This window comes from Osmia lignaria, chromosome 9, assembly GCF_051020975.1.
Source record: "Osmia lignaria lignaria isolate PbOS001 chromosome 9, iyOsmLign1, whole genome shotgun sequence".
Lineage (NCBI taxonomy): Eukaryota > Metazoa > Arthropoda > Insecta > Hymenoptera > Megachilidae > Osmia > Osmia lignaria.
In genome coordinates this window covers 10,014,873-10,042,119 of record NC_135040.1, presented here as the reverse complement: position 1 = coordinate 10,042,119, position 27,247 = coordinate 10,014,873, and the positions used below count along the sequence as shown (strand labels likewise).

The following is a 27,247-nucleotide window of genomic DNA, read 5'->3' as shown; positions in this document are numbered from 1 at the left end:
CCTCCGAATCAAGCCTTGTACATTCAAGAACGTCTGCGTACTTTTATACATATAATCCTACAACTTAAGGTAATCGTGCCTTTGATAGTAAAATATTGAAAAAATCTGCAGAATTTTATACCAGGATAGAGCAGACAGCGCTCGATCTCGAGGCACAAATTCAAGAGCTTTCGAAAACAAAGGCATGTCCAGCCTTGTTGGATCTATAGTCAGTGATTGAATCCAGGAAGACAATAGACGAGACGCGAAGCGAAGCTACGCGACGGTCGAAACAGTCGAACCACAAGACTCGTTGTCTCCAGCTTTCAATCTCGGCTTTTCGAAATTTTTCTCAGGTCCACCATGGCGGCACCGGCAGTTGGCATCGACTTGGGCACAACTTACTCCTGTGTAGGTGTATTCAAGAGCGGAAAGGTTGAGATCATCGCGAACGACCAAGGAAACCGTACGACACCCAGTTACGTGGCGTTCACCGATACAGAGAGGTTAATCGGCGACGCAGCAAAGAATCAAGTAGCCATGAACCCGACGAATACAATTTTTGGTACGTGTCGGAATTAAGTGAAAATATGGACTTCAGTTTCTGTAAACGAAGCATATTTTCACGATCTTCGAACATTTCCAACTTCGAATGTCGTAATTCGAGGGGAATCGAGAAGATAACCCCGGCCCATTCGCTATCGTTAGGTGTATGTATGTACGTGTACGAGCGCGAAGTAGAAACCGAGCGAGCGTTCCTCGAATTGAATTCTCGATAATCGTGCCGGCGAGTTGGCAGCGCAGCTAGGATTACAAGAATCACCGTCGTTTCCGGGCTTCTGGCCCGGCTTCCTGTGCAGTTGCCGGTCTGCGAAAAGAAACGCGACCGGAAGCCGCTGTAAAGTCGAGGATGCTCTCGTTTCGCTCGCTGCCAAATCGACTTACCGTTTCATTTCGGAATCCGTAGTCCGTTCGTGGACGAGGCTAGAATTCGTTTCGTTGGCCAACGATAAGCTCGCTCTCGTTTTACGATGTTAAGAGCGTAGACGCGATCTTTCTTTCTGTCTACGTTCGATCAAGCTCGCGTTTCCGGCCAATTACGCGAGCCGTGCCAGCTTTACGTACGCTTGCCTGCAACCGTAGGCTTACTTTAACTAAAGGTAAGAATAAAGGAATAAATTTTCGGAAAAATTTAGAGGGAAGCCTAGGTTGCGCGCGATTGTACAGAAATCCGTATCGATAGCGAAAAGAAAACGTAAAATGAAATGTTTCGATAGACGCTAAGAGATTGATTGGCAGACGCTTTGACGATTCATCGGTCCAAGCTGACTTGAAACACTGGCCGTTCGCTGTTATTAACGACGGGGGAAAGCCGAAAATTAAAGTTCACTACAAGGTGAGTTCGAGCTGATTAACGCGGCTCGATGTTTGCACTCGCGTGAGAACATTGACGTTTTGACGGGAAATTTAATTAGAACTACTTCACCCGAGTCTCTACTGTTTCGTTCGACTTCCATCGTTTACAGTATCAGAGTTGTTGCTGATAGAAAGTACTGCTTTGTTTTGTAAATGTAATTTTGTTAACCCTTTGTGCACTAAACGCTTGAAAGTTCGATACTGTGTACTTGTAGAATGTTCTTCGTTTAAGCTGAACTGAAATTTCGTTCGATACATGTATACCTCTGCCTTTTTGAAAGCTGATAGCTATAGATTGAACTTCGACAGGATGAAATTTAACCCAAAAGATGGATAAATGATTTGGATAAGAGTCTTTTCGATCAATTCTCCGCGGTGTATTACTTCTAGAGCGAAACGAAAACCTTCTTTCCCGAGGAGATCTCGTCGATGGTTTTGACGAAAATGAAGGAAACCGCGGAAGCTTATTTGGGAAAGGCCATCACGAACGCCGTGATTACGGTACCAGCGTATTTCAACGATTCTCAGCGTCAGGCTACCAAGGACGCTGGCACTATCTCCGGCTTGAATGTCCTGAGGATCATTAACGAGCCGACTGCCGCCGCTATTGCTTACGGCCTCGACAAAAAGGGACGCAGTGAAAGGAACGTTCTGATCTTCGATCTCGGCGGCGGTACCTTCGACGTATCGATACTGACTATCAACGATGGCATATTCGAGGTGAGTCCGTGTAAGATCACCGGTCGACTGTTCGCCTGTCTACCTTCGTTCGTCGCGGGTATAGCTGGTGGAAACGATATAGCGTACTCGTGAAAGGAGAAGCTTGAACCTATATCGTTTCCACCAACTATACACTGGTCGTTTTTCTTCTTCAAGATGGAATTACGTACTTTTCTTCAAGAAACGTTGCTCTCCGCGAACAAGTCGAGTCGCGGAAAGTTTTTAAATAAAACCTTAATGTTAGGAGATAACGCGAAAGTTACACAGTACGGAATATTTCATTTATGTATGCAGCGGCAGCGACTGCCTTTGCATTCTTCGCCAGATAATTTCCTTCGCAAAGAAAACGGAAGATTTTTCGTTTTCTTTACACCTTCGTTTCGCTGATTCGCTTGATCTTTTCCATTGAATCGAAAGAATGTTGAAACTTACGCACACTGGTTGCGGTCTCAGGTTAAAGCAACAGCCGGCGACACACACCTGGGTGGAGAGGACTTCGACAACCGTATGGTGACACATTTCGCGCAAGAGTTCTCGAGGAAGTTCAAAAAGGACCTGACGAAGAACAAGCGAGCGATCCGTCGGCTGCAAACGGCTTGCGAACGCGCCAAAAGGACCCTGTCGTCGTCGACCCAGGCCAACATCGAGATCGACTCGTTGCTCGACGGCATCGACTTTTACACGTCGATCACGCGAGCCCGTTTCGAGGAGCTCAACCAAGATCTCTTCAGGGGTACATTACAACCTGTCGAGGAATCTCTGCGCGACGCGAAGATGGATAAATCGCAGATTCACGACATCGTTCTCGTCGGTGGATCAACCAGAATTCCACGGATCCAAAGACTCCTCCAGGTGACATTATTCGACCGGAAACGAGAAGGGCTCTTCCTCGCTCTTTCGATTCGCGCGGATATTTGTTCAATTTTTTATCCGACTCTCTGAGCTAACAAAAGTGGCACCGTGTGTCGCTTCGTTAAAACGAAGCTCGGGATGATATAGAGCAGGTTCGAGGATAAAACGCATTAAAATTCGATTACGTCTCTTAGCAGACCGCCACCCTAGCGTTTTAAGTGGGGTTCGAAAAGCTGGACGGGGGTACGGTCACGAACAACACAGAGGGGGGTTCCCCTTGCAGCGACACCGTTACAGAATTAATGAGCTCGATGACAAAGTCAACACTCGCGTTTTTCGACCCCACGCCCAGTCATCGTTGTACCGGTACCATTAAGTATCCTGTCCGCCCGGATATATTTATGGTTCTTAACGGGACCAAGGGTTTCGACTTTTATCGTCGGGATACCAATAATAGTAATTGAATTCGAGTCTGACGAATGGCGCGATCGACGCGATAAATTTTAATTAATTCCCTTGAAATTACTTACCCTGCAATTCTGTCTGCTCTTATGAAATTATACTTTAAAATTTCACAGAATGATTCATGTTCTTCGAGCAGATGTAATTGCATTTTTACCTCGTTCATTTTCTACAGGATTTCTTTAACGGAAAAGACTTAAACAAATCGATAAACGCGGACGAGGCCGTAGCTTACGGAGCTGCAGTGCAGGCGGCCATTTTGCAAGGCGACAGGTCCGAGACGGTTCAAGACCTACTGCTCCTGGATGTTACCCCTCTCTCCTTAGGGATAGAAACCGCTGGCGGTGTGATGACCGCCCTAATCAAACGCAATTCCACCATCCCGACCAAACAGACACAGACTTTCACTACCTATTCGGACAATCAGCCGAGCGTTCTCATCCAGGTTTACGAGGGCGAGAGGGCAATGACCAAGGACAACAATCTTCTGGGAAAATTTGAGCTATCCGGGATACCGCCGGCACCACGTGGCATGCCTCAAATCGAAGTAAGACGTTTTGACAAACTGCTCCCTAATCTACTTAATCCTCATAAAAGACCAAAAAGAGTGAACCACGTTACATTAATATAATAAATTAAGAAAAGAAAGATCAGTCGCGTGTCCCGATAGCTACCGTTCACTAATAAACGTTCCTTGGAAGTCGAGCCAGAGATAAAAAAACAATTCCGTCGGGCAGAAGGCAGTTGTTGCGAGGAGAAAGAAAATCCTTGGCAAGGTTATACACAGACCCGTCGAAAGGGCGAGGGTAAGGGCTGCGAGTGGACAGGGGTGGAAAGATCCTTTCCAGGCGATCCCGCGTTTCGTGATTTCTTTTCTGCCTGTTGCCGCCAGTGTACACGGGTCAGACGGGCCTCTATTGGAATTGTCAGGTTCTCCGGATAAGCATCGGAACGGAAAGCAAACGCGGAAGCGAAACGGGCCGACGAAATGCCGTCTGGGCTGCGCACAGTCGTACGAACAAAGGAGAAAGTGCTTGCTTTCCTTTAATTTTCTACCCTTAGGTGACCTTCGACATCGACGCGAACGGCATCCTGAACGTATCCGCCGTGGAGAAATCGACAAACAAGGAGAATAAGATAACGATAACGAACGACAAGGGTCGACTCAGCAAGGAGGACATCGACCGAATGATTCGCGAAGCGGAAAGATACCAAACCGAAGATCAATCACAAAAGGACAAGGTCGCGGCGAAGAATAACCTCGAATCGTATTGTTTCAACATGAAGAATGCCGTCGAGGACGAAAAGATCAAGGATAAGATCGCGGAAGGTGACCGGAAACGCATTGCCGATAAATGCAACGAAATAATCAAGTGGTTGGACAATAACGTTTCTGCTTCAAAGGAGGAGTTTGAGGGAAAACTAAAAGATGTCGAAAAGGTGTGTTTCCTTTCTCAAAGGGCTGTAACTTTCAAATTTGTTTAAAATATCTTTCTCCATCTATGAAATGAAATTATAATTTGGTTGAATATTTTGTTATTACCTTTAAGAGGTTTCTTCTTTTCTTACCGATGGTAACACGATGGTACAGCTTTCTTTATCGACCGATGATACGGTCAATATTATCGTTCGATGGTAGTTAACTGTTGTATCAACAAACGAAACTGAAGATTTTATGCTTTTTGTAGATATGTAAACCAATTATGACAAAATTCTACGAAGGTGGTGCATCTAATTATGGACAAGCCGGGGCGGACGGTCCAACGATAGAGGAAGTGGATTGATTATCCTTGGTCGATAATGTTACGTGCCGCCGGTGCCTGGACCTAAAATTTGGCGCAAAATTTTCAGTTTTCATCACGAAATCTCAGTTTCCTCGATTTAACAAAATTTATGTAATTTAGGATCTTACCATGAAATAAATGGCACTTCGTAATTTCCAACGTGTTATTTATTGCAAGCGAGTTTGGGAAAGGTAGTTACTGTAATGATTTCGCAATACATTCGAAATATGCAATAATATTGTCAGACTAACACGATGACCTAGCGTCGTCGTTTACATGTGTGTGTGTATGTGTTCCTGTGTGACGCGCGTATGAGTGTATATGCAGCTTGTAAACTGTTTAAACGGGTCCTTCTCGCATCACATTAACACTAAAATTGTATGCTTTTAAAGAGTATGTACACAGTGGGGGGACACTATTAAATATTTAATGACCTTAGCGTACAGTAAATATAGACTACGCGTTAATGGAACGTTTCTTCTCGTAAAAAATAGATTATGCAGAGCACCATGATTTCTTCTTTTCTTCTTTTCTTCTTCATCTTCATCTTCTTCTTTTTTTCTTCTACTTCTATTTCGGATCAAGCATTTCTTCTTTTCTCTTTTTTTTTTATGTACATTTTTGCACTTTTCCTGGCGCGAGCCACCGCGATGACTCGCGACGCTGTAACGCTGCTTGCAAACACATTACGAAATGTAGCTGGTTTCCGGTCAGGCAGGCGATGAGATTACAGTATCACCGCCCGTATCGGTACGATATCTTGCGAACAAATCGAGAAACAAACGAGGAACAGAAACTGACTATAATGTTGCTGCAAAATTTTATGCCCTGTACTCAGTCTTTCACAATACGCTACAATTTCCATTTTTTACCCTCCTTCCTTGCGAAACGGTTCGAACTTGACAGATCGCTTTTCAAATTTACTTCGCTTCAAGATGTTTTTCCAGCAAGACATTCGATGGAGAATTGGAATTATTTCAATTTTCGCGTTCACGTTGCGAACCGTTCGCTCGAGCGAGCCAGAAAACGGATTCCGTCTCGGTATCTTTGAGTCTGCTAGTAAATATCTCATTACCGAGCTCAAAAAACCGGAGGATCCTCCACATCGAATTTCGTCTTCTTCGTAGCGTCCTCTCCGTCCTCGGGTTTCATCGTCGCGATCGACCGTCGAGCTCGTCGCGAGACGATCGTCAACGAGGAAGACAGGAAGTATTCGCGAGAAAATGTGTGATTAGAGAGAAACAAGAAGAAAACAGTTTGGACAACGAACGAGGCATAAAATTTTTCGTAGAACCACCATGGAGGCTCGAAATTTCTCCGATTTCCCTGGTTTGTTCGGCTTTCGAGAGTCCTTGGTAGGTTCGTACGGATGTAAGTAAGATCACAAGCGTCATAGAGGCTCACTGGAGCCTCTGGGGTTAGAACAAAAACGTAAAAAATAGTAATCGTTGTATAAGTGAGCATGTACGTGTAAATGATGGTTCTTGATGCGTGTCTCACGCGCTCGCGTCATGGTTGTTGGCGGGCGCGTATGTGTGTGTATGTATGAGTGTTTCCTACAACGTATCATCGCTTAAAGACTATCTTCTTCTTTTTTTATATTATATACATGTTACAACGTCGCTTGGTTGCCTGTATCGTTTCGGATATATATGTATAACTCACGACCACGTAACTCTTTACCCTTTATATCACATATCGTATATAAGAAGGCACCAGAAGTAATTCTAGGTCAAGAATCTTCGCTCGCGGCATGCGTCACCGCGTGCGAACATTATGCTAACCAGGTAATGGAAACATCCGTATGCTGTACGCGTGTTTGCTTTCAGCGGTGAACCGTCCACGCTCCGCCGCGAACAGAACACGCGCCACGCAAGAGTGTTCCGCGATTTGTAGGCTGGAAAATTTCATTCCGGCGAATACATTAGAATTTTGATTCTTTCTGTTCGTATCTATCAACCTACGAACAGTAACAGTTCAAGAGCTTCGACGAACGCCCTCTCTCTCGATGATATTTTAGCGTACCACTCGTTGCGTTTCGCGATCAATCCGTTCGCGGATCGCGCGAAACACGGTACAGTCGATTCGAGCTCAGCAAGGACTAGGCACTTGAGGCTGTCTCGTGATCACGATAGGATCCTGAAGATCTCGAGATGATTCTATTTTCCGCGGGAAAGCACGATGCCGTGTTGTGTACCAATATGAAATCTCGATAAAGACACATCGAAAGTTCGTCCGTCTAGGACACGAAGAATGTATATACAAAGACGCGTGTTCTAATACAATTTCAAGCTACCAGTACGCTTATTCGTTAATGATATATCACGTTCCACTCACCGATTCCTGCAAAATCGTAATTATATGAAAGTCAACGAGTCGCAAATATCATTCGGACCCCTTCTTGTCGTCGAATCACGATCAAAAGGACTTGAACGACACGCGTGTCTGTCCGCGTGCAGTTCAGATATTCTATCAGCGTGGACACACGCTTTTCTTATGCGATCAGTTCGTTGTTACGACTAGTCGATCGCTTCTTTCAGAGCAGCCAGTTGCTCTTCTCCGAGCTTCACCTTGTCCTGAATCTCACGACCGTCCACGATTAGCTTTGCCTTCATATTGATGAAGTGCTGATAGTCCGCGAACTCTTCTTCGTTCAGGTACTTCGACAGAATCGTGGACACGTTCACGCTACGTTTGTCGATGTTGCTTTTCAGTATCTTCGCTTCCTCTAGCTGATCCATCAACTTGTCCCTCTTGCTTTCTAAGATTTTCTGTAAACATCAAGCACAGTGGAAATTAACTTTTTATTAATTTCAATAATTTTCTACTCGCTTTTTATTCTCTATTCAATTGTTTCGAGTTGAAGATGTACAAGTGTAAGATGTTAAGTTTCCTTCAAGGTTTCTATGACGATTACTGTTTAATCATTACGCAAGACTTCTTCGGTAAATCAAGAAGATTTTCTGTCAGCTAGGTGAATAATTATCTTCCTGTACAACGGCTACAGATCATTACGCTCGAAGGCGCATCACCGGAGTACGAGGAATACCCAAGGACTCGCAATAAATTTTTAGCAAATCTCGAGTTTCGTTACTTACCCTTTCAGCGTGATCAGCCGGCATTCCGTAGAGGGCGTTTTCCGCTCGAGCCAGCCTGCCGCTCAGCCCAAGAAGAAGACTCGTGATCTTGCCGACTTCCTCCACGTGAAGGCGGTACTTTGACGCTTCCGCGGGTCGAGCGACCGCAGATATCCGCGTAGAGACTCGCGCCCCTAGGGCTTCGTTCACCTCACCCTCTTCCCTCACCGCCTCTTGTTCGGCCCTGAGGACTACCAGTTTCTTGTCCAGCCTCATCATCAGCTCCTCCTGCGAAGAAAATCGATTTCAGTCCCGCTCGCACGAGGCTCGACTCGTTGAACCGTCATTTTCAGAAATTCCTGCTTCTTTTTTAATTCTTAGACCAGCCGCTTCCTAATGGAGCCTCGCGAAGCAGGAATTCGTGAAACCTTTACCTTTCATCGTTCAGAAGAACAATCGTACCTTTTTCTGTCTGAGATCAAGGCTGTCGGTCGGAATGACCGGCGGCTCATCTTCTTGACGAGTCAAACTTTCGACCGTCGAGTCACGCGAGTATCTCGCCAGGAACCTTGCTTTCCCTTCGGATGTGGTGAAGTACGCCGAGGTCGGCGACAAAGGACTGGTGGAGTCCGTCGACAACGGAGTCACCGGTGCGGATGGTATCGTTTCTGGCCTGCAACAAATCGTTTTCCATCTTTTAAATCGACTTCCTTCGAGTTTCATCTCGACGCAATCCCAAGGATCTTGGTAGAAAAATATTCGCGAGCATCTCGTGATCACGGAAGACGAGGATTACATCAGCGACATGACTCACGAGCGAATCGATCGACACGTTTTATAGAACGGTTAGGATGATTTACAGTTTGGATTAACTGTGTGGTGAACGCAACTTGTCACGCGCAAATCGTGTGTCTGTGTTGAGATTAAGAAGTCGAATCTAAACGGCTACAAGTATTTAACGAAGAGATTAGAACGCATCTGTTCGAATAACACCGTTTCGTTTATTGTATAACAGTTACAAATTACTTAAAAGTTTCCAAACTCCTCCAAGGCTACTAATTGTGACATCGGTTCGAGATTACGCTTATCGGCGAAGCGTGTGCACGCGAAAGCCGTCGTCTGCCAGGGTACTCTATAAAAGCGGAGAAAGTGATAAAGAAAGGAAAGCGGAGTAGAGCGAGCGCATAGGAGTTTGTTCGAAAAGCAACCATGCCGGTTGTCCGTTTATTATCCAGGGGCTTAGAACGCGTAATTAATGAAAAGCGGAAGTGGATGCCGGAGTAAATGCACGATTACCCAGCGTTTTATCACCGTTTAAGAGCACATCTTAAACACGTAGGCTCGCCTAACAGAGGCTATCCGCTTTCGAAAGCACGCGGTTCCTCCGCGGACGCGGTAAGGAAACCGTTTAACCGAGTTTCATTGCGATCAACGAAGAAACTTTATTAACTTCTGTTACCGTTTCCAGTAACACGTTACGTGGTTTAAGCAAAACGAATCTGGAACGAGAAGTTAGATCTGGCTAAGTGCGAATTATCGTAACCGAAGGATCGTAAAGCGGCTGAATTACGAAGGAAACGGATCTCTTAATGTACTTGTTCGAACGCCTGTTCTCCATGTCCGGTTACTTTACTGGATGAGATTCGATGCAACGCGAATATCGAGGATCGAGGATCGATCGAGACGATAGTGGCGGTCGTTCGTCGTATACTGGCGAACATGATGATGCGTAGACCACCGAGTTGCTGATCCGACAATATCATTTATGGTCGGTTATGCAACCATCTTGCGCCTCTGGTACTTTCTCTCGTCGCGTGCCGGTGGAAATATTGTCCTTTGCATTAGAATAACTACACCCGTCGGACCGACGAATTTCAGATCTCTTATTTTATACGACAGAAATTATTCAGGCGCTTTCTTTGAAACGTAATCACTGCACAGGCTGATTTATTTTCTATTCGTTGCAACGAAAGATTCGCGTTTTCGCTCCTTCATTTTTTACTTTTTTCCAATTAGTTACCTCAGGGATAATTTATATTTCTTAGCTTTTTTAGTCAGAATTAACCGCTAACGAGTAATCATCCATTAGTCAGAAATAAGTAGAAAATTACGGATGTTACGTACAACTGGTCGAACCACAGCTACACCGTGTCATCGATTCATCACAGAGCTGATCGTCGCTCGAAAACGACAATTAAATCCCGTCGCTAATGGAGTCCCATCAAATGATGCCTGCTTAGGAATTCCGCGTTTACGCCTACGTGGACGTTACTCATTGGTCAATTAAGGATCTGCTTGTGCACTTTAGCCACGCGACGAGGATGTTCGTACCGTGGAAAAAGGGAAAATTCCTTGGCATAGTTTCAATGACGATCGAGGCTGGCAATTTTCTGCGATCGCGGGGTAATTAATTGGAACCGGTTAACTAGATAATCGACGTCTAAGCGCGAATATCTATAGGCACGAGAAAATCGCGATCGACGATCGAGTGTCCTATGCTTATAGAGCTATGTTAGGTGAAAGTACCAGTCGTAGCAACCTGTATGAAATATCGACGCCCGCCTATCATCCGGCACGATCGGTTAACATTTATAACGACAGGACACGGTGCGGATAGGCAAAGTATGCCCGCAATCACTGTTGCAATCGTTTATTCAAAATAGCCTCTTCCTTCTTGCTGGAAAACGGTCTCTAATTGCAAAATAAAATCATTTTCAATAAGTGTAACCAGTGTCAGAGATTCTTGATAGAAACTCCGATCGGTCTACGATCGCAACGGTTTATAAATAAAAGATTGCTAAACCTTGGTGATAATTGTTACGGTATGTAATCATATCGATGCTTACTTTTTCTCCTCGTCAGACCCGTTTTCCGAACACGGGGTCGTCGGCTCCTCCAGAGAGAGTCGGCGCCTTGGTCTCGGCTGCAAGGTCGCCTCCAACCTGAACAGACCGGAAACGTAGTCGGTGGGCTTCTTGTGCTCCGGTGCTGGAACTGATAAGAACAAATGATTACACACGTTGATTCCTCTCTGTCCATCGCTCTCCTGCGCTCCAGGAATCCTCGTGCCTCGGGGAAGCCGTAACGAGCGTGTTCAATATCGCGACAGAACGAGGAAGAGAAAGAGAGAAATAGAACGACGACGAGTAATTGAATAACGCGGTCGACTGGTCGATTGGGTTAATGCTTATTAAAATAAAAGGTCGTCGTCCGAGTTGCAGCAGCCTCCACCTCGTCGTATGGACTCGCGTTTGATACGCGTGCAACAAAATACAAATAGAGCTGTACCTTATCTCGATTCATGCGCGTAATAAAGATAAATCTACTCCGCAGGTAGATGACGACATTTCGCCACGGTAAATCTGTGGGATTACAATAAGCCGTCGAAGAACGAGCAGCAGGAGTCAGTTTAATACCGGTGTTTGCGTATCTTTTGTTAGACGTAATCGACACAGACGCGAGTAATCCCGAGATTAGTCTACGTCGGGAATTAAAATCGGAACAGAGACAGCGCGGAACGTGAATGATTAACAGCGTGTACAGGACGCTTTCGAAAGGGGATGATTTCGCGTGAAGATATAAATCACGATTATAGAAAAGACTTACCTAGAAGAGGCACCAGCTTGTCATTAGGACTAAGTTGGCTCGCCAAATCCCGGCCAAGTTCCTCGCACTCGATTTCCTCGGGTAGTTTCTTCCTGCAGAGAGGAATCTCTTGGCCCTTGGCGATGCTTTCAGGTTGCTCGACTGGCTCCAAGATGTCGGTCTGCGACGCGGCGTCGATGGTGGTCGCGTTAACTCGAAGAACCACTTCGGTTCGTTGCACCAGGGTGAGTCCTTCTATTCCCGGCTGCGGCGACACGCATGGAGACGCGGCTGACGACTTGTCCTCTTCCACCGGTGAGTTCCTCGCTGACGACGAGGAAGAAGCTTTCGAAATGCTCGAGATCGAGGACGACGAAGACCTGCCCCCAGCTCTGGACTTTTGAGTCGACGATGATGACCTGTCGACTCTTAACTCGATCTCGTTCGAGGAACCGGTATTGTCCGTTTGAGTCGGACTACAGACCTTCCTGTTATTGGAAGAGCTTTCAATTTTCGATAAGCTGTTGGACAAATTTCGCGGTGAAACGCGAGGATCCGACGATCTACCGGACGAAGAGGAACTGGAGCAACTTCCGGATCGTCTGGGAACCGCGCCCCTTGGACTGTCCGCTTCCACCTGATCTGACGGTGACCTGGGGGGTGAGCTGACTGGTGGTGGTGGTTTGTCCGAAAAGGGTAACGCCTCTTGTCCACGCGACCAACAATTATCCGTCGCGATCGTCATCGTCGTGGACGTGGACGATGTGGTGATACAAGTAGTGATAGTTGCTGTAGACGTCGAAGTAACGTTCGTTCTTTTCTCGTTACGACGGTTTAGAAGTTCAATATTCTGCGAGGTCATTTCGATGGTGGCGCTTCGTTCACGGAAGAAGTCCTCTTCGACGACCGACGATGGTGCATCCATGCTGCGGGACTGTTTCTAAACACAACAGAATATTAACGTTAACGTCTTCTTCAACTTGTTATTAAGGGTTCTTTATCTTCGAGAAGAAGACGATGAAAAAGAAGAAGAAAGGAAGAAATTACGCAATTTGTAGGTTCTTAGGCGAAAAATTGGTCTGTATGTTAGAACTAGGAAGGAACTTCTAATCACCCCTTGGAGTTACAAGAAAGACGAAAGAATCGGACAGATACGAATGATCGGGGCAAAAGATTAAACGCGTAGGTAGGCGAAGGTGTATCAAAAGAAATATTACCTCTCTGTTGTGAGGTAGGGGCTCGCAACTGGCCGCCAGCTTCCTGCGTTCACGCTCCAGCTGTCGGTTCCTGTCGTTAAGGACCTCGACGCTCTGGGGCGACAGCCGTTCCCTACGTTGCTCATAATCGTGCCTCTTCTCCTGATGTTGCTGATGATGATGATGATGGTGGTGATGCTGATGTCGATCCTCCAGGTTATCGTTATTATTATTCTCGCTGGTTCGTGATCTAGCCTCGCTAGCTTGCAGTTTCTTGTTCAAATCGTGCGACAACTTTCCGATCACCTCGGCCGTGTGTTGTTGCTGCTGTTGTTGTTGCTGTTGGTTAGACCGTTCTTCCAGACGATGATGAAGAGCGTCCACGCTGTGCGACTTCGATAGCTCGGCCTGTTGCGAATGGTGATTGTTGTGGTGGTGATGGTGATGATGCTGCAACGGATGATGAGGCGTGACGCGTAAAAGAACCGGATCGTCGTGGTCCCGCGGCGGTGGCCAGTCCTCTAACCGAGACGTAGGTGACATCGTTCGCTTGTAACTACCCTCGCTGTCTGGAGCTCCTCGTTCCCGTCGGTAAGCCAAGTAAGAGGCTTTCGATTGGCTCCTGAAACGAGAAAATTGCGTGCTGTTGTTAGGAGACCTTTAGAAGACATCTTATCTTATAGAAGGTAAAAGATCGCTAATGCCCTGTGACCTCTCTATTTTCCTGTCATTTTTACCTCCGTAACATGGAATAATAAAAAATATAAAAGAAACTAAACGAGTAGAACGGATGTCCTTTGATTATCATCGTCTATTTCTCGCACGTCGTCACACCCGAAACCGTGCGATGCTCGTCAGCTATCAAAAATATGCGGATGAAAATAGAGCAGAAAACACGCAGACATGCGGTAGGTTAACCATCTCCACGGTCCATGCATAAATAGTCACATCTGCCCGTTTCAAACACGCGATTTGACGCACGTTCACGAGCTCGTACTTGAATTTCCAGCCGGCGCCCGGTCGACAGGCAAGATCGTTCGAATTTTGATGAGATTCATTTGTATGGACACCGAACCTGGCTCCAGCGGTCGGTTTCTCTCTTATTTGATCGTTATCCAAAATGTCGCGGTAGTAATATTTCGTTTCATACACGATTCTAATGCCGGCCCATGTAACATTCCTACGTACACAGGATGTGCGACCATAAACCCGTGAACTATCCAAGATGCTTAGAAAAAGAACTGTCGGGAATACTGAATTCTCTATTATTTTTTCAAACAACCTCCGTGTTTTCGTTCAACGAACCGCATGAAAGTTAGTAGAGTACTATGTTCGTGTATGTACTCAGTTAGGTACATAACTGTAAATCATTTATACGAAAAGTTCGTATTCGAACGGGCTAACAGAATCACCTTATTAAATTATGCATATTGTATTAGTGTAAGCAATTGCTTTGCAGTGATCAACATCGTGACGCCCATACACAGAGAGTGCATAAATAAACGAGCACCAGTTGGTAGAATGAGAATTCTTGAGTTGACTGTTCCCTGCTCATACTTAATGTAGTTTATTGCGATATTTACATTTCTGTGCATAATCGACATGCAATTATAGCGGCGGAATTCTAACAAAGTCAATGGAACAGAGTGTTTACGGCGATCCCAGTCGCCTTGTTATCGTACCCCACGTCGTCCACCACAATTTATTTTCATAATTTTCAATCGTGTTTGGGATCGGTTTGTCGAACGCATCGCGATCTCTCGAACGGAATGAACTGATCTCTCGCGAGAATAATAAGCGAACCATTGTTTGGGACCTCTTGCGAAATTCAGCTCGACACATGGTGGATGATTAATCGTAAGATGCGATTGATTAATCGTTGGACGAATCGGTTATCATCTACCCGAACGAACATCCACGGTTCTCTTTCAATTTCTTTTTTAATAGCCCTCATTTATTTTCTAAATTTTTAATCTCTCCTCTGGATATTAACGAACGATGATGATATCTCAGTTGAAATATCTCCAAGGTACGTTCTCTTAATTCGTCCAGAATTAGATTACGTAAACGCGTGTTTCGCGTTCCGTGCGAAAGTCATCGTGAATGAGCAAACCGGCAGGAAAGTGTAACGTCTCTTGCCTCGTCGAGCATGTGAAACGTTTGTTAGGTGTACTTTTTCTCTTATTAGAGGGAACAGAAGAAACGTTGCGGTAGTTGGGTGACTGATTTACGGCAGCTTCTTTGAATATTCAGGTAAACGAGCGGTTAAAAGTCAACGTTCTGTGTGAGAGACACCTAGCTCCATTTTAGGCATAATATTTAATTTATTCATCTTCAACTTCCCGTTACAATCGTTCGCGGTAATTGGTATTTCGAACGACTTAATACTTTCAATTCAATTTGGGATGCACGATTAACCTTGTTATACACATATCAGAATTTGTGTCAGATTTGATCGTTCCAATCGAATCTGGGCTGATATTGTTATGCCGCGTCTGTCATCGATGGTTGGATTTACGAGTACACTTTGAAATGCACACGCGAATTCTACTTAAACGTACTTGTCGAATCACTTTCTTGAATTAATCGACGGGGAACACCTCGTCCGATGGATCACGATTTCGACCCGGTTTATAGGAAAACCTCTGTCACCTCTGTTCTTTTGTATATTTTTTTGTCAGACGATTTCCTTCGCGTACGGCGGATAAATTTCTAAGCGAGGAAAACCGGTAGAAAATTGTTTAGAGAGCGAGTTGTTCGCGCGGAATCTCTTTGGTCGGAGTTCACACGGCTGCTTCGCACCGGAATTCTTCGCTCGAGCTGCGATTTCTGTCCCGTTCTGGTTAGGATTGTGCGTACCTGCCGGCGGAAAAGAAAGTTTTTGCCGTAACGAGGTGGCCCGAGCGAAGGACGAAAGTAAAATTCGCGTCTCGATTCTAATCACGGGGACGACTCGGCACAATTTCGCCTCTCGTCGACCTGTCATAATTTTGTCAACGCCAGCCATGAATATCTCTTCTCGTACTTTCGATTCGATCAAATTTTCTCAAAACTTTTTATTTCTTTAATCGTCGACGTCTACGTTAAATTCATATCGAGAACGCAAAACCCCAGTATGCGATATCTGCTCGATATTCTATAAGAGGATGAAAATTCCGTAACACCAGGATCGAGAGTCGATCGAGGGAAAAAAAAAGATCTCACGACGGCCACGAAGAGAGCATCGTGTTGGCGCAGCCTCGTTGCTCCATCGTTTCCGAAGGGAACGATGCTTCGGCGTGAGAAAGAGCAGAGAATAAAAATCAACCGTCCCGGATCTTCGAGCACGCGAATCACTTCCGCGAGCGTTGCGCGTGCTCGCCTATCTTCCGTGCGCATCTTCCACGTCGCTCTTTCACGCTTCACGATCCAAACCCGAAACAAATCGCAAGCCTATTTTCTATCAGACGTATGCTTAACATTTCTATTTATCTATTTCATCGAACACCCTATAGTTATCATTTTACCAGCATCGTGTACAATTATGTAAGCGAACACCAGATACAAGAGACCGCGATTTCCTGTTGCACTCGACCACGGGTCCTAACGGCCGCTACATCGAATTCTTCCGTAATTATTAACGCGAGCTAATTTCCAGCGTAATCTAGAGGCTGGGAGCTTGATACCTGCTGGACGTTTTTCATCTGGAAAAGCTGGAACCCGGAAAGATGGATCCGAGGGAAAGTGCTTTACAAATTGCTTGCAGCTCGTGATATATGCTCGGACGGTGGTTTTAAACGAGCCCTGGTAATAAGGTTCGTTCGTAAAATAAGTAACGAGCGAGGTTGGACCAACCGGTAGTAGCCTGTTGGCGAGCGTCACGCTTAAAAGTTACTTCGAATAACGACCATACGTAACTACGTACACGCACGGTACCCCTTTCACGACACGCGTGTTCTCCTCTTTCCTCTGTTGCCTCCCGCGAGGGCAGATAATTATCGGCAACGGGATAATGCACGCGCGAGGAAGAAGAGGCAAACACGCGTCGATCCGTTCGGTTTTTTGGAAGAAGGGATCGAGGGCTTAATTAAACGCGCGCAAAAGAAATTACCGAAGCGTTAAGCGTCCCTTCGGAAGAATTCTTGAATGTACGCAAAAATAACGATTTATCGATTCTTACGTCGGGATTAATGGTACGATCAATTAGGAAGTCGCTTAGCGAACCCGGGGTAATTCTGAAACTTTTATTCATCCAGCTCTGTTCGGTTAATACCGTGATATTACTGTCAATTATCTATTTCAAATTCCTCGCAGTAAATTCTTCGACTGCGTAATAAAAACCATAGGCGTTATCGAATTCCTCTGTTTCTTTTTCTCTCGAGTTCAATCACGTTCGATATTGTTCAATACGCGATGTGGTTTTTAGCGAGCGAGGAAAATAGCGTGACCGATAAAAAGCCTAAAATGTCTAGTTACGTAAAATTGCGCGGTTTGCTGGAAACGTTTGGACCAGAAACGGCCGATAAATTTCCGTCACAGCCGCGGCGCACCGATAGGGTTTCACCGTAAAAATTGCCCGAACGAGAAAAGTGTAACGAATGTGGATACGCAAGAATGGCACACGGTGAGAGCCGACGAATCGAACGAATGATCGACAGGATGCACCTTCTTTCTACCGGTAGTCCTGGAAAGAAGCCAGTATATCACGGTAATCGATGCTTGCTGCGGTATTTCACGGTCGATCGCGTTCGCTTCGTGAGCTGGTTAAGTAGTCGATATTTATCTATATGGTCGTTATCAATTGCTGAGGGAAAGGTGATAACAGCCGTGCAAACATATCGAGCTGTCTTTTTTGTGGAATCGTTCTCGAGTGCACGATACACGATGAGATCAATAACACTTTGTACTTTGAACATTTTTACGTTCAAGGTGGATAAATATTTCAACATTCTCTAAGTTCCAGATAATTCCTATCCGCGAGTGCAATAAAAAAATCACATCACGAAATGTATTAACAGATTGTTGACCGTCAATTTTACGTCGCGATTGAAAATTTTACAATATCCCATATTATCCTGGGTTTCGAAAATTAAAGTAGTCAATGCAAGTGCAAACATGAGTTAACTCGTGACCGGTCAACAATGTGTTAAGACTGAAATGTAAAATGTATTAGAGATTTCTCAGATTTCAGTTCCATTTGCTGGTAACTTGTTTTAAGATCAATAATATAATACGTGACATAATACGAAAGCTTTCCGTTGCTCGAACCAACTGGTACACCGCGATACGACATTTACAAGGCAGCGTAAATCATGCTTACTACGAAGGAATATATATTGTAAACGTTTCGCTGGTGAATCGACCGGTCGATGGATATTAAGGAATAATTTACGAACGCGATACACGCTGCTGTCGCGTTTTTACCCGCGACCGAACGATGTCGGAAGATAGGCGTGGTGCGAAGTGGCTGCTTTTTCCGCTGGCAAACATACCGATATGTAATCCGCTATCGATTACGTTCATTTTGTGTACCCAAGATTTTTCCTAAAAGATACGTTCTCCAGCTTAGTATCAGTTATCCTTCCAACTCTTTTATTGCTTATCACATCGCTCCACCGCAATTAGCCGCGCTGATAATACTTTTTCATCGATGATAGATTTCTCACGCGAACGGAAATCGATTCCTTTTAACGTTCGCTTGGTTTACCCGACGATCGATTCTCGAGGAACATTAAATTCCAACGAAATGCAAACACGTTTGCCGATTTCGAGCTTGATCGAAGGCGGTTCGACTGTTCGAACGTAAATTGAACGCGCGTTCGGCCAATTAAACGCGCGCGGAATGAAGAAGGTTTTCGTATTTGGAAGGCTGCTTCTTCTTGACCTCGATATAGCATGGGTGTGGCTTATAGTACATAAATTTCTGGATAAGTAGCCGGTCGCTCGGAGAAATATGGTTATTGAGGATAGAATCCAAGATTGTCGGATATGCTCACCAAGACCTTGGTGACGTCTCTTTGAAAGCGGCAAGAAATAATACGTTTTAAACTGCAAATTGGAACTGACCCTTCCGAGCGATAAGAAATATTGTAGAATATAAATAAACTGAATATTTAACATTTCTGAATTTGTAAAATGAACGATTTCATAAAATACAAATAAATACCTCGATTCTTTGTACAGCAGAAATAATCAATATTCCAAAGATATTAAAAATACGAGGAGAAAATTACTAATCATCCATTAGGAGAGTTCGCTAATTAACCGAAGGCAAGCTCGATCAGGCGTTACTTTGCGCTGCGTGGCAGACACGCAGGCTGGCAACACGCGAGAAAGGGACACGAGGGGACAACAAGACGGAAGTGCAATGATTTAATATTTATGAGAGCGTCAAACCAACAGATCGGTCGTTCGTGGCGATTCTCATATCCGGCGACACGAAAGGATAGCGATTCAAGCGAATCATCTGGAACGCGAGTTTACGTGTCATAAAGATCGACGCGTCCGTGCAATGATGAGCTGATACTACTTAAAAGGTTTTCCAAAGCCGCGTCCAAGTGGAAACGTAACTGTATCGACAGCCTATTAATGTAACTGTTTATTTAACGAACCGCATTATGTCCTGGAAACAGACAATAGACAATTCTTTCTCTACATAAATTACACTCGGAATGGATTTACGACAGTATTCAAAGCAATCTATTCAAATTTTTATGCCTTCATTTTACTGTCATTAACCCCTTGCCTTATATGTAATACCGAGTTATATTCGCATTATGCATAATGGTCTACTGTTTTCATGCTACATTTTTTCGTTTTTTAATTTCTATTTTACATCTTGAATTCTTGTACGACACGCAAGGTGAAAGGATTTTTTGTATAAACATGACTCGGCCTAACACCTTGTCAGCGCTATAATCCATACCTGGAAGCCCTTAATATGCGTTATTACGTCGGAACCGGGCACAAATTCCCAGAGTTTAACTTTTCTAACAACTAAAGCTAGGAATTATCTTCGTACGAGGGCTTCGATAAAAACGTCCACCACGGAAACCTTAAAACTATCCAGGGAATTTAAACCGCGACGATAAAGCCCCATCAATTCGCTTTCAAAACATCGATCCCGATGTCGGTTCACTTTCTATGTCGAAAAATTAATTCTAAAATTGTTTGCAGGCTCTGTATAACGCAATCGAGAGCTAACCTCGCCTTCCTATCACCTATTGTTTTCACGAGATCATTATTCGAACGCGAGCCTCAGGTGTTAACGAAAGGCAAACCGATGGCCCGTAATCGGTTCTTTCAAAATCGACACACCATAACTATTGTACGAATGTAAATCACGTAAATTTCTCGTATTGTCAACCGTGTACGCGTTTCCATGCTGATTTCGACCGCGCTGGGAACCAGGTGTTCGTTCGGATACACGAAAAGCTAATTAGAACCTGTCTCGAACTATTGTTCTTTGATTACCATGTACGGCCAACTAAATGGAAATCGTGGACCATAGAGAGCGAAAACGAAAGCTATGTTCTCTTTTCCGGACTACAACATCCTACGAAATGGTTTTTGACGTGTCCGGGAAACGAAATCCACCTTCAACACATATAGTTTATCCTTTTACGTACTGTTATATAAAGAAAAGTTCGCTTTCGTCAGAAAATATTTCCTTTCGCACCAGATTCAGCGAGAACATCCTGCACGTGCATATTTTTTAAATTAAGTAATATAAGTCGATCGATCAGCCGCTAGAAGTGACGGACACCAATAATTTTGATCGTATCGCAACAATCTTCTCGAAATAATCTCAGATAGTTCCGATTCTAGTCAAAAACGTGTTCCGAACGAAATTAGGCATCGCAGCTTCGATTTCGTGGCTTTGTATTCTTTCGGCGCAAACACGGGACCGAGTGAAATCTCGTGCGGTTCGCGCGGCTCGAAAAGTAGGGTAACCTTGCCATCTCGAAAAAATGCGTTTCGACTTGAGGACATCGAACGAAAGTGCACGGTGAAGCAAGAGCGACTACACCGCATCGTCGAGGCACAATGTCCTGTTTCCTGCAATTTTTTTCTTTTTTTCTCCCGAATCGTCGAACAGGAACGGGTGAAAATTTATTGCCGCTTCGTCCGACCGGGTATCGATTTTATTTTTTAAGAGAAACCTATATCGAGCCACGTTTATATTTTATTCGCGTGTTCATCTCGTCGAGGGGGAATAATTCCGTCCGTCCACCGCGATGCATCACGGTGACAATTGAACAATTGCACGCGACACGTTTTAATTTCCATGGTTCGTCCTTGGTCTCGCGTCGCGAACCACGGTTTTCGACCTCGGCTTCGTGGAAGCGGTTTTCTGCGGGCAATGTACGTTGTCTTTTCACTCGCCTCCTACTCGGTTCGGAGCACCGAGGAGGAGTACTGTTATGAGTGGCAGTAGCTGAACAACGGGCCCACCATCGGCGAACAGGTATTTTACCATTTTCCCATGCCACTTGGCATGCAGCTATCGTAAATGAATCATAGCTAGCTACCATACGAATTCTCGCCGTATGGTTCCTCTTCCATGCGTCTCACGAACCCGTGTTTTCATCGATCTAACGATCTCGTCGGCGAGACGAGACAGGGATGATTCGCGCTTCGTTTCGAATGCCAAATTGAAAGTCTTAACCGTAAGTTGAAAGGTCCGTGCCGTGCTGAAAACAGAAGCGAGAAGAAGAGGAAGCTTTGCAACAACAGAGTTCTCACTAGCTCGCTTTCCATCGCATCGCCACGCTTTCATCCTATTTCGCCGACTCTATCAGCAGCTGGGATCTCGCTAAAACATCTGAAATTAAATATAGGAAATGGAAATGTCTTACGTAAAAGCTTTCCTTTTTCCTCGTATGGGATCGAAATTTATTTCCAAACGGAAATCATTCTCTTCTTCGTCTCGGCTCGAAGAAAGTAGAACGTGAACAATGGATCCGTTTTATTACCTTCTTTTTTTGTTTTTAATCCTCTCATTGAAATAAAGAAATGTTGAAAAACCAGAGTTCACTTGACAAATGGAACGTGAAACGCACCTCAGACCAATGATTTGCTTATCGCCAAACGCTCGAACGAAGGACAAAGCTGTTCGAATAACTTACCTGACACTTTGAACGATAAATTCGAAGGCCGAGAGAAGGCCAAAGTACACGGAATGAATTTTATAACCAAAGTAAAGAGACGAGGGGATCTTTATCGGTGAAACGGATGTCGGAAACGATCGAACCGAAGGTCGTGTCTGATCCAAATAATACAATACCGATCTTTTAGGTAATCCAAAAGATTCTTTAAAAAAGTTAAAACATTTCTCGATTCTGATCCATAAAACATCGATACTTAAATTGCGTCACTCCGTCTAATCGTTTGCTCGAAGCGAGTGAAATTCAACGATTCAATCGGTGTTTATCGCGATTGTTTCTGCTACTTTGAAATCTAATCCGGAATTCCTTGGCGCGTAATTTGAAAAGCCAACACAGCCGTTCTCCGGTTTATAAACACGGCAAGAAATAGAGGAGGATTCGCGTATCAGCTGTCGCTTATTTTCATCCAAGGTCGTCGTGATTCATAAGCGTTTATGAAACTGAATATGCATACTCGGCCGATAAACGTTCAACGACGCGTTGCATTCATAATACATGACAAACTGTACGATTGATCGTTCGAGACAGCAGAGGCGTTAGTATTCTTGTAACCAGGCGAAATGCCGATCGATCGATACGTTTGAAAAGTACAGTTGGTATTCCTAATAATTAGAGTTCCATTATGTTTCACTGTGCCAGTCAACGTGTTAATATCTTTAATAATCCATATTATCACGAGGCACGCCACGCATGCCTGTTTCTACCGTGGTCATCGACGTGTTAAATTAGCGCTATTTCGTTTAATTATTTGAGTAATTATCGCGCGTTACAAGTAAAACAGTAAAAAGGCGAGGAAAATGGCATTGGAGGAACGTCGAGATTTCACCTTGGTAGTTGATAATTCGAAGATCAAGACAAACGTGTTTCAATGCACGATCACCTTTGTTTCGGTGAAAAACATTAAAAAGATAAGCATCTTTTAAAGCAATCACTCGTGGGAAAAGAAGGTCTGTTATCACCTTGTCGGGCCCGCATGACAGCGTTAACCTGTATCGTTATCGCACCTGCTCATAACAAATGTACATGTATTAGCTTTGTATCAGTTGCGTACAGTTCCATTCCTCTTTCTTCGTGTAACCTTAGTAAAAATTGAAAACAGAGGTCGTCTACACTGGCCTCGATTAATTAACTCGCATCCTTGATGCCCTGATGCAGCACCTCCACTTGCTCGCAGTTTTGGAAGAAACGAGAGACTTAGCGTACACGTATTTGGAATTTGATCTTGAAGCGACTTAAATGAAATACTTAAAATTCACCACAAAGTCGAGCGATCAATCAAATTAGTTCGATGAAAGGACGATCGCTTTCTCAGCTAACGCGTTTGAAACACCAATAACAATAAACACCATGCACTTGACACATATTCTAAAACCAGTCGTCGCAGCTTTTACGAACAATCAACATTTTCGCCATTACATCACGAAACGTAGCGTGACGTAGCCGGTGAACAAATTCGTGATGGTCTTTACGTAAGTCGACGATGGCCGCTGCAACAAGCGACAGGACACGTTTCTCTGGCGCAAAAATAAATGTGTTTACGAGCGAGAAAATGAGTACACGATGCTAGGTACACGTGGCTAAGACTTTCACGAGACTTGCAACCAACGATCGGCCGCGCCGGTTTAAAAGCGTACGAATCGAACCGATTAAATTCAAGCCGCTTCGATTTGCTCGCGGTTTATTCGGTTCAGCGATTCTTCGAGCCGCTCGCTCCTGCGGTGCTAATTTCGCGGTCGACGTGCAATAATGCACACCCAGACGAAGTTTAAACCGACGATATTTCGAAATTCAAACAAGCTTCGAAGCACGTCAGGTTCGAAGTCGAATTTCGCGCAACAACAGTGTGAGCGTAATTTAAAACCTCACGGAGGCTAATGGATTCATCGAAAACTTTGCAAATTTCCTAGCGTTTGTTCGAGCTGAGTAAACGGAATGGTCGATGATCGATTTCGTGTCCTTGGCAAAGATGCGAACAACCATGGAGAACCATGGCTCTTAGCCAGCTACCAACTCGCCTTACGTATTCCCTCCGTCGAACGACGTTCCGTGATTCATGCTTGACCCCGGGACTATCGTCCTTCCGCCATAACGGTCTCAACGTCGATTAATACGTAATGGATTTCTTAATTGGTGGACGACACGTAACGCGTACCTAAGTTGCGGAAGTTGTGGCGACAGAAAAAGAATTGTACCTGTTTTTCTCACGCCACGAAATTGGTCGTTCGTCAATGGACACACGGTAAAGCTTTTCACCTCTTACAGTGTTGATCATTCTGACACGTCTCGATTCTGCGTGCGGTCTCGACGCGTCGACAGGCGCGAGCACACGTCAACGATGTCGCGAATTGAGAAATGTTTGATCGCTCGAAATTCGAGCCGTGCTAAACTGGTTTCATCGATCCGGATCGATCGCGTGGTCATTCGAGTAATGCTCGAACGGGTTGATTACCGAAGCAAGTCCAACAGAATTTGAGCCGAGCCGTTTAATGTCAACGAACTCGAATTTCCTCCGACACGTCGCTCTGTTTGTTGTTAAACGAACGACTAGCCAATTATAATATTAATCAGACGAATATCTAACAAGTGTCTTCAGTGTTTTTGTTACAATAATTCTCTATCGCGCGTTTAATTGCTCGCAAGTCGTTGTAAATGTATGGCGAAAACAGTGAAGAGAGACAGTATCGAGCGTCTCGGGCAGAATAATAAAGCTGAGTGACGCGTATCCGCCTGGAAGCGTGCTTGACGAATCACCCACGCTGCCAGAGGTGAAACAGCAGGAAGCCAAATGCAACGGAATGGTTGTCAAAACGGGTCGTGTTCTCTCGTTCAACGTCGACACCCACGCCGTACTCTGGTTAAACCTTCTGATCTGAGCGCGATTGCGACTCGAACGAGATCTCTTGAATGGGATAATTTTGGCAGTGCCCCCGTTTACCAGCTGTCCGACTTAAATATCTCGCAACAATGACTACGCGTCTCGTCTCTTCGACGAGACTTTTGTTTACGGTGCTATTTCTCCTTAAAATTATTCAGAGACAAATTTTGAATAAACGAGTACCAATGTGGAAATTCACCTTCTTAGGTGCTGTAAACTTTGGACTTAAAAAAAAAGATTCAAGATTATCAGAAGAGTGTTGTTTCTTGCAAGAAACGACCTACTTAGCCTTTAATTTAAAACACTGTGGCAGTGAATTTCAGATGAAACGCTACCAGTATGAGATACGAAGAAACAGGGTCAGTAGCGCTAAGATCTTCTGTAATTTCACATATGATCGCTTGACAAGATTTATCATCTTACATGACAGTGCCTGATTTTCATATGTTCTGAATCGTTTAAAACAAAAAATCAAAATTAGAATATAATATGTAAAATCGAAGGGTGTGACCCCTTCAGCGCGTGACGTTGACGAGGAATGTATTAATAAATGTCACGAATTGTATTCGGAATTGTATTCATCTCGCATAAATAAACGAATAATAAGAATAAAAACGATCTGATCGAATCGAGTCAGTCGGTTAAACGACGTGCCTCGGCGTCGAGATCAGTGTCAGCAGATCAACCTCGTTTCCGAACCGAGGAAACAGCTAACGCGAAGGAACGAACCGTAAAGGAACACGTAGAAAGCATTTGTCACGAGGCACGGATCTGACGGTGGCATGTTAAAAAGCGGGGAAACAAACCGCCACGAGTGCTCGGCAAGAAGTACTCTCATTTTCCATGGTCCGCTGAACGGAGACAAGGTCTCCGAAAGGTTCGAGCCAGCCGAAGATGCATGCTAACGATACGGGACGAACGAAGATGAAGAGACAGTTCGTGATTCGGCTTACCAGAATGCGATACCTTGTAAATGGCTAATTGGCCAGAAGAATACTGCACAGGTTAACTTGACTGTGACTGACAAATTTGACTACCTGACGAAGAAAACGTTTAAACACACCTGGTAACTTGAATTCGAGGATATTTCATTTTTGAATGTATGGAACCTTTTACTTTCGAGTTGATTAACGCCAAACATGTTTCAGTTGACTTTCTAGTTTTATATGTCCTTTCATAAATACAAGTAATTTCACGTTACACGTATATTAATTACATTTAACGCTACCAAATCTCAATTACATAATAACCTCTACGCGGTATTTTTATTCTCGTGATGACAATGTCTTGAAAAAAGGATACATCTTTCCTTAAAATTGTCGGAGAAACAAACGCAAATGTCACAAGGATCAGCACTAAAAGCCTGCAAACACCATTACCCGGATTCGAGTGACGGAACGTTTATTTCTATAGCCATGGCGAGAGGAGAGAAGTTCACAGGTCGAGGTTGTCGCGCTTCTTTCGCGGTTTGAAAATCGACGTATCCAATGGCGGAATGGCAAGCAATCCTGAGTCCTCGCGTGCCAAGCGTTCCAATTTTACTTTTCTTAAGACTCGTGTTCCGCACTTGCCGTCCAGGAACGACGCGATGGCTCAGGTGAGAGTGTACTCGTCGCTAAAATAATCGCATAATCTTTCATGGTGCTCAAGGTATCTGCCGAGCACAGCTGCGACGACAGATGTTCAAGATCTTGGCAGACAATAAGATCGATCAACTGCTAGACGTAGGCGTAACAATGTCATTCATTCTTCTTCGCGAATTCTTTCCAAATGACGTATTTCTCTTCTTTATTAAAGTGTGTAGCGTATTAAAGTGTGAATGCAATTGTAACCGACCCGAATAAATACTGCAAAATACGAATATGAAGCGAATAACTGAGTTACGAGTAAAAGAAGAAGAAAAAAGTAACGGACGAAACGATAATACTCCTGCTTCATAATATCATGTCACATTCGTGATGTAATTTACAATTTAAATTTAACAAAGCGTGGTCGTATTCTTGTGCTGATAAATGACATTTCATGAGAGCTAATTCCTGATTAATGGTACGTGCCTCGCGAAATCCTTCGATTAATCGTGAGACGTCGAATCAGCACTTCGAAGTGTTAAATATAGAAACCTAAACACCTCGTCGGACACCTTCGTAGACGACTC

At 44.4% G+C, this 27,247-nt stretch overlaps 2 protein-coding genes across 6 annotated transcripts in view; one reads left to right on the top strand and one right to left on the bottom strand.

The window, feature by feature from the left end:
- Positions 1 to 237: 237 nt before the first annotated feature.
- LOC117602627 (heat shock 70 kDa protein cognate 4-like) lies at positions 238 to 5,341 on the top strand. Its single transcript, XM_034320851.2, has 7 exons — positions 238 to 544; positions 1,257 to 1,375; positions 1,786 to 2,115; positions 2,569 to 2,967; positions 3,605 to 3,976; positions 4,492 to 4,869; positions 5,118 to 5,341. Exons 1-7 carry the CDS (start codon positions 343 to 345, stop codon positions 5,211 to 5,213), a joined length of 1,896 nt encoding a protein of 631 aa, XP_034176742.1. The 5' UTR covers positions 238 to 342; the 3' UTR covers positions 5,214 to 5,341.
- A 459-nt stretch (positions 5,342 to 5,800) lies between these two features.
- The window catches only part of Shrm (shroom), a 140,057-nt gene continuing 118,610 nt past the window's right edge, over positions 5,801 to 27,247 (bottom strand). For all 5 annotated transcript variants that reach the window (XM_034320769.2, XM_034320787.2, XM_034320803.2 and 2 more), the window contains 6 exons: positions 13,093 to 13,693; positions 11,897 to 12,815; positions 11,137 to 11,284; positions 8,753 to 8,963; positions 8,312 to 8,578; positions 5,801 to 7,984 (listed from right to left, as the gene is read on the bottom strand). In XM_034320769.2, coding sequence (XP_034176660.2) covers positions 7,733 to 7,984; positions 8,312 to 8,578; positions 8,753 to 8,963; positions 11,137 to 11,284; positions 11,897 to 12,815; positions 13,093 to 13,693 — 2,398 coding nt within the window. In that variant the 3' untranslated portion in view covers positions 5,801 to 7,732. The remainder of the gene's footprint in view (positions 7,985 to 8,311; positions 8,579 to 8,752; positions 8,964 to 11,136; positions 11,285 to 11,896; positions 12,816 to 13,092; positions 13,694 to 27,247) is intronic.

Excerpts from the sequence above, each read along its gene's own strand:
- LOC117602627 (XM_034320851.2), top strand. The coding sequence starts at position 343 with ATGGCGGCACCGGCAGTTGGCATCGACTTGGGCACAACTTACTCCTGT. Across the intron at positions 1,376-1,785 it reads AAATTAAAGTTCACTACAAG|AGCGAAACGAAAACCTTCTT; the intron begins GTGAGTTCGAGC and ends TATTACTTCTAG. Across the intron at positions 4,870-5,117 it reads AACTAAAAGATGTCGAAAAG|ATATGTAAACCAATTATGAC; the intron begins GTGTGTTTCCTT and ends TGCTTTTTGTAG.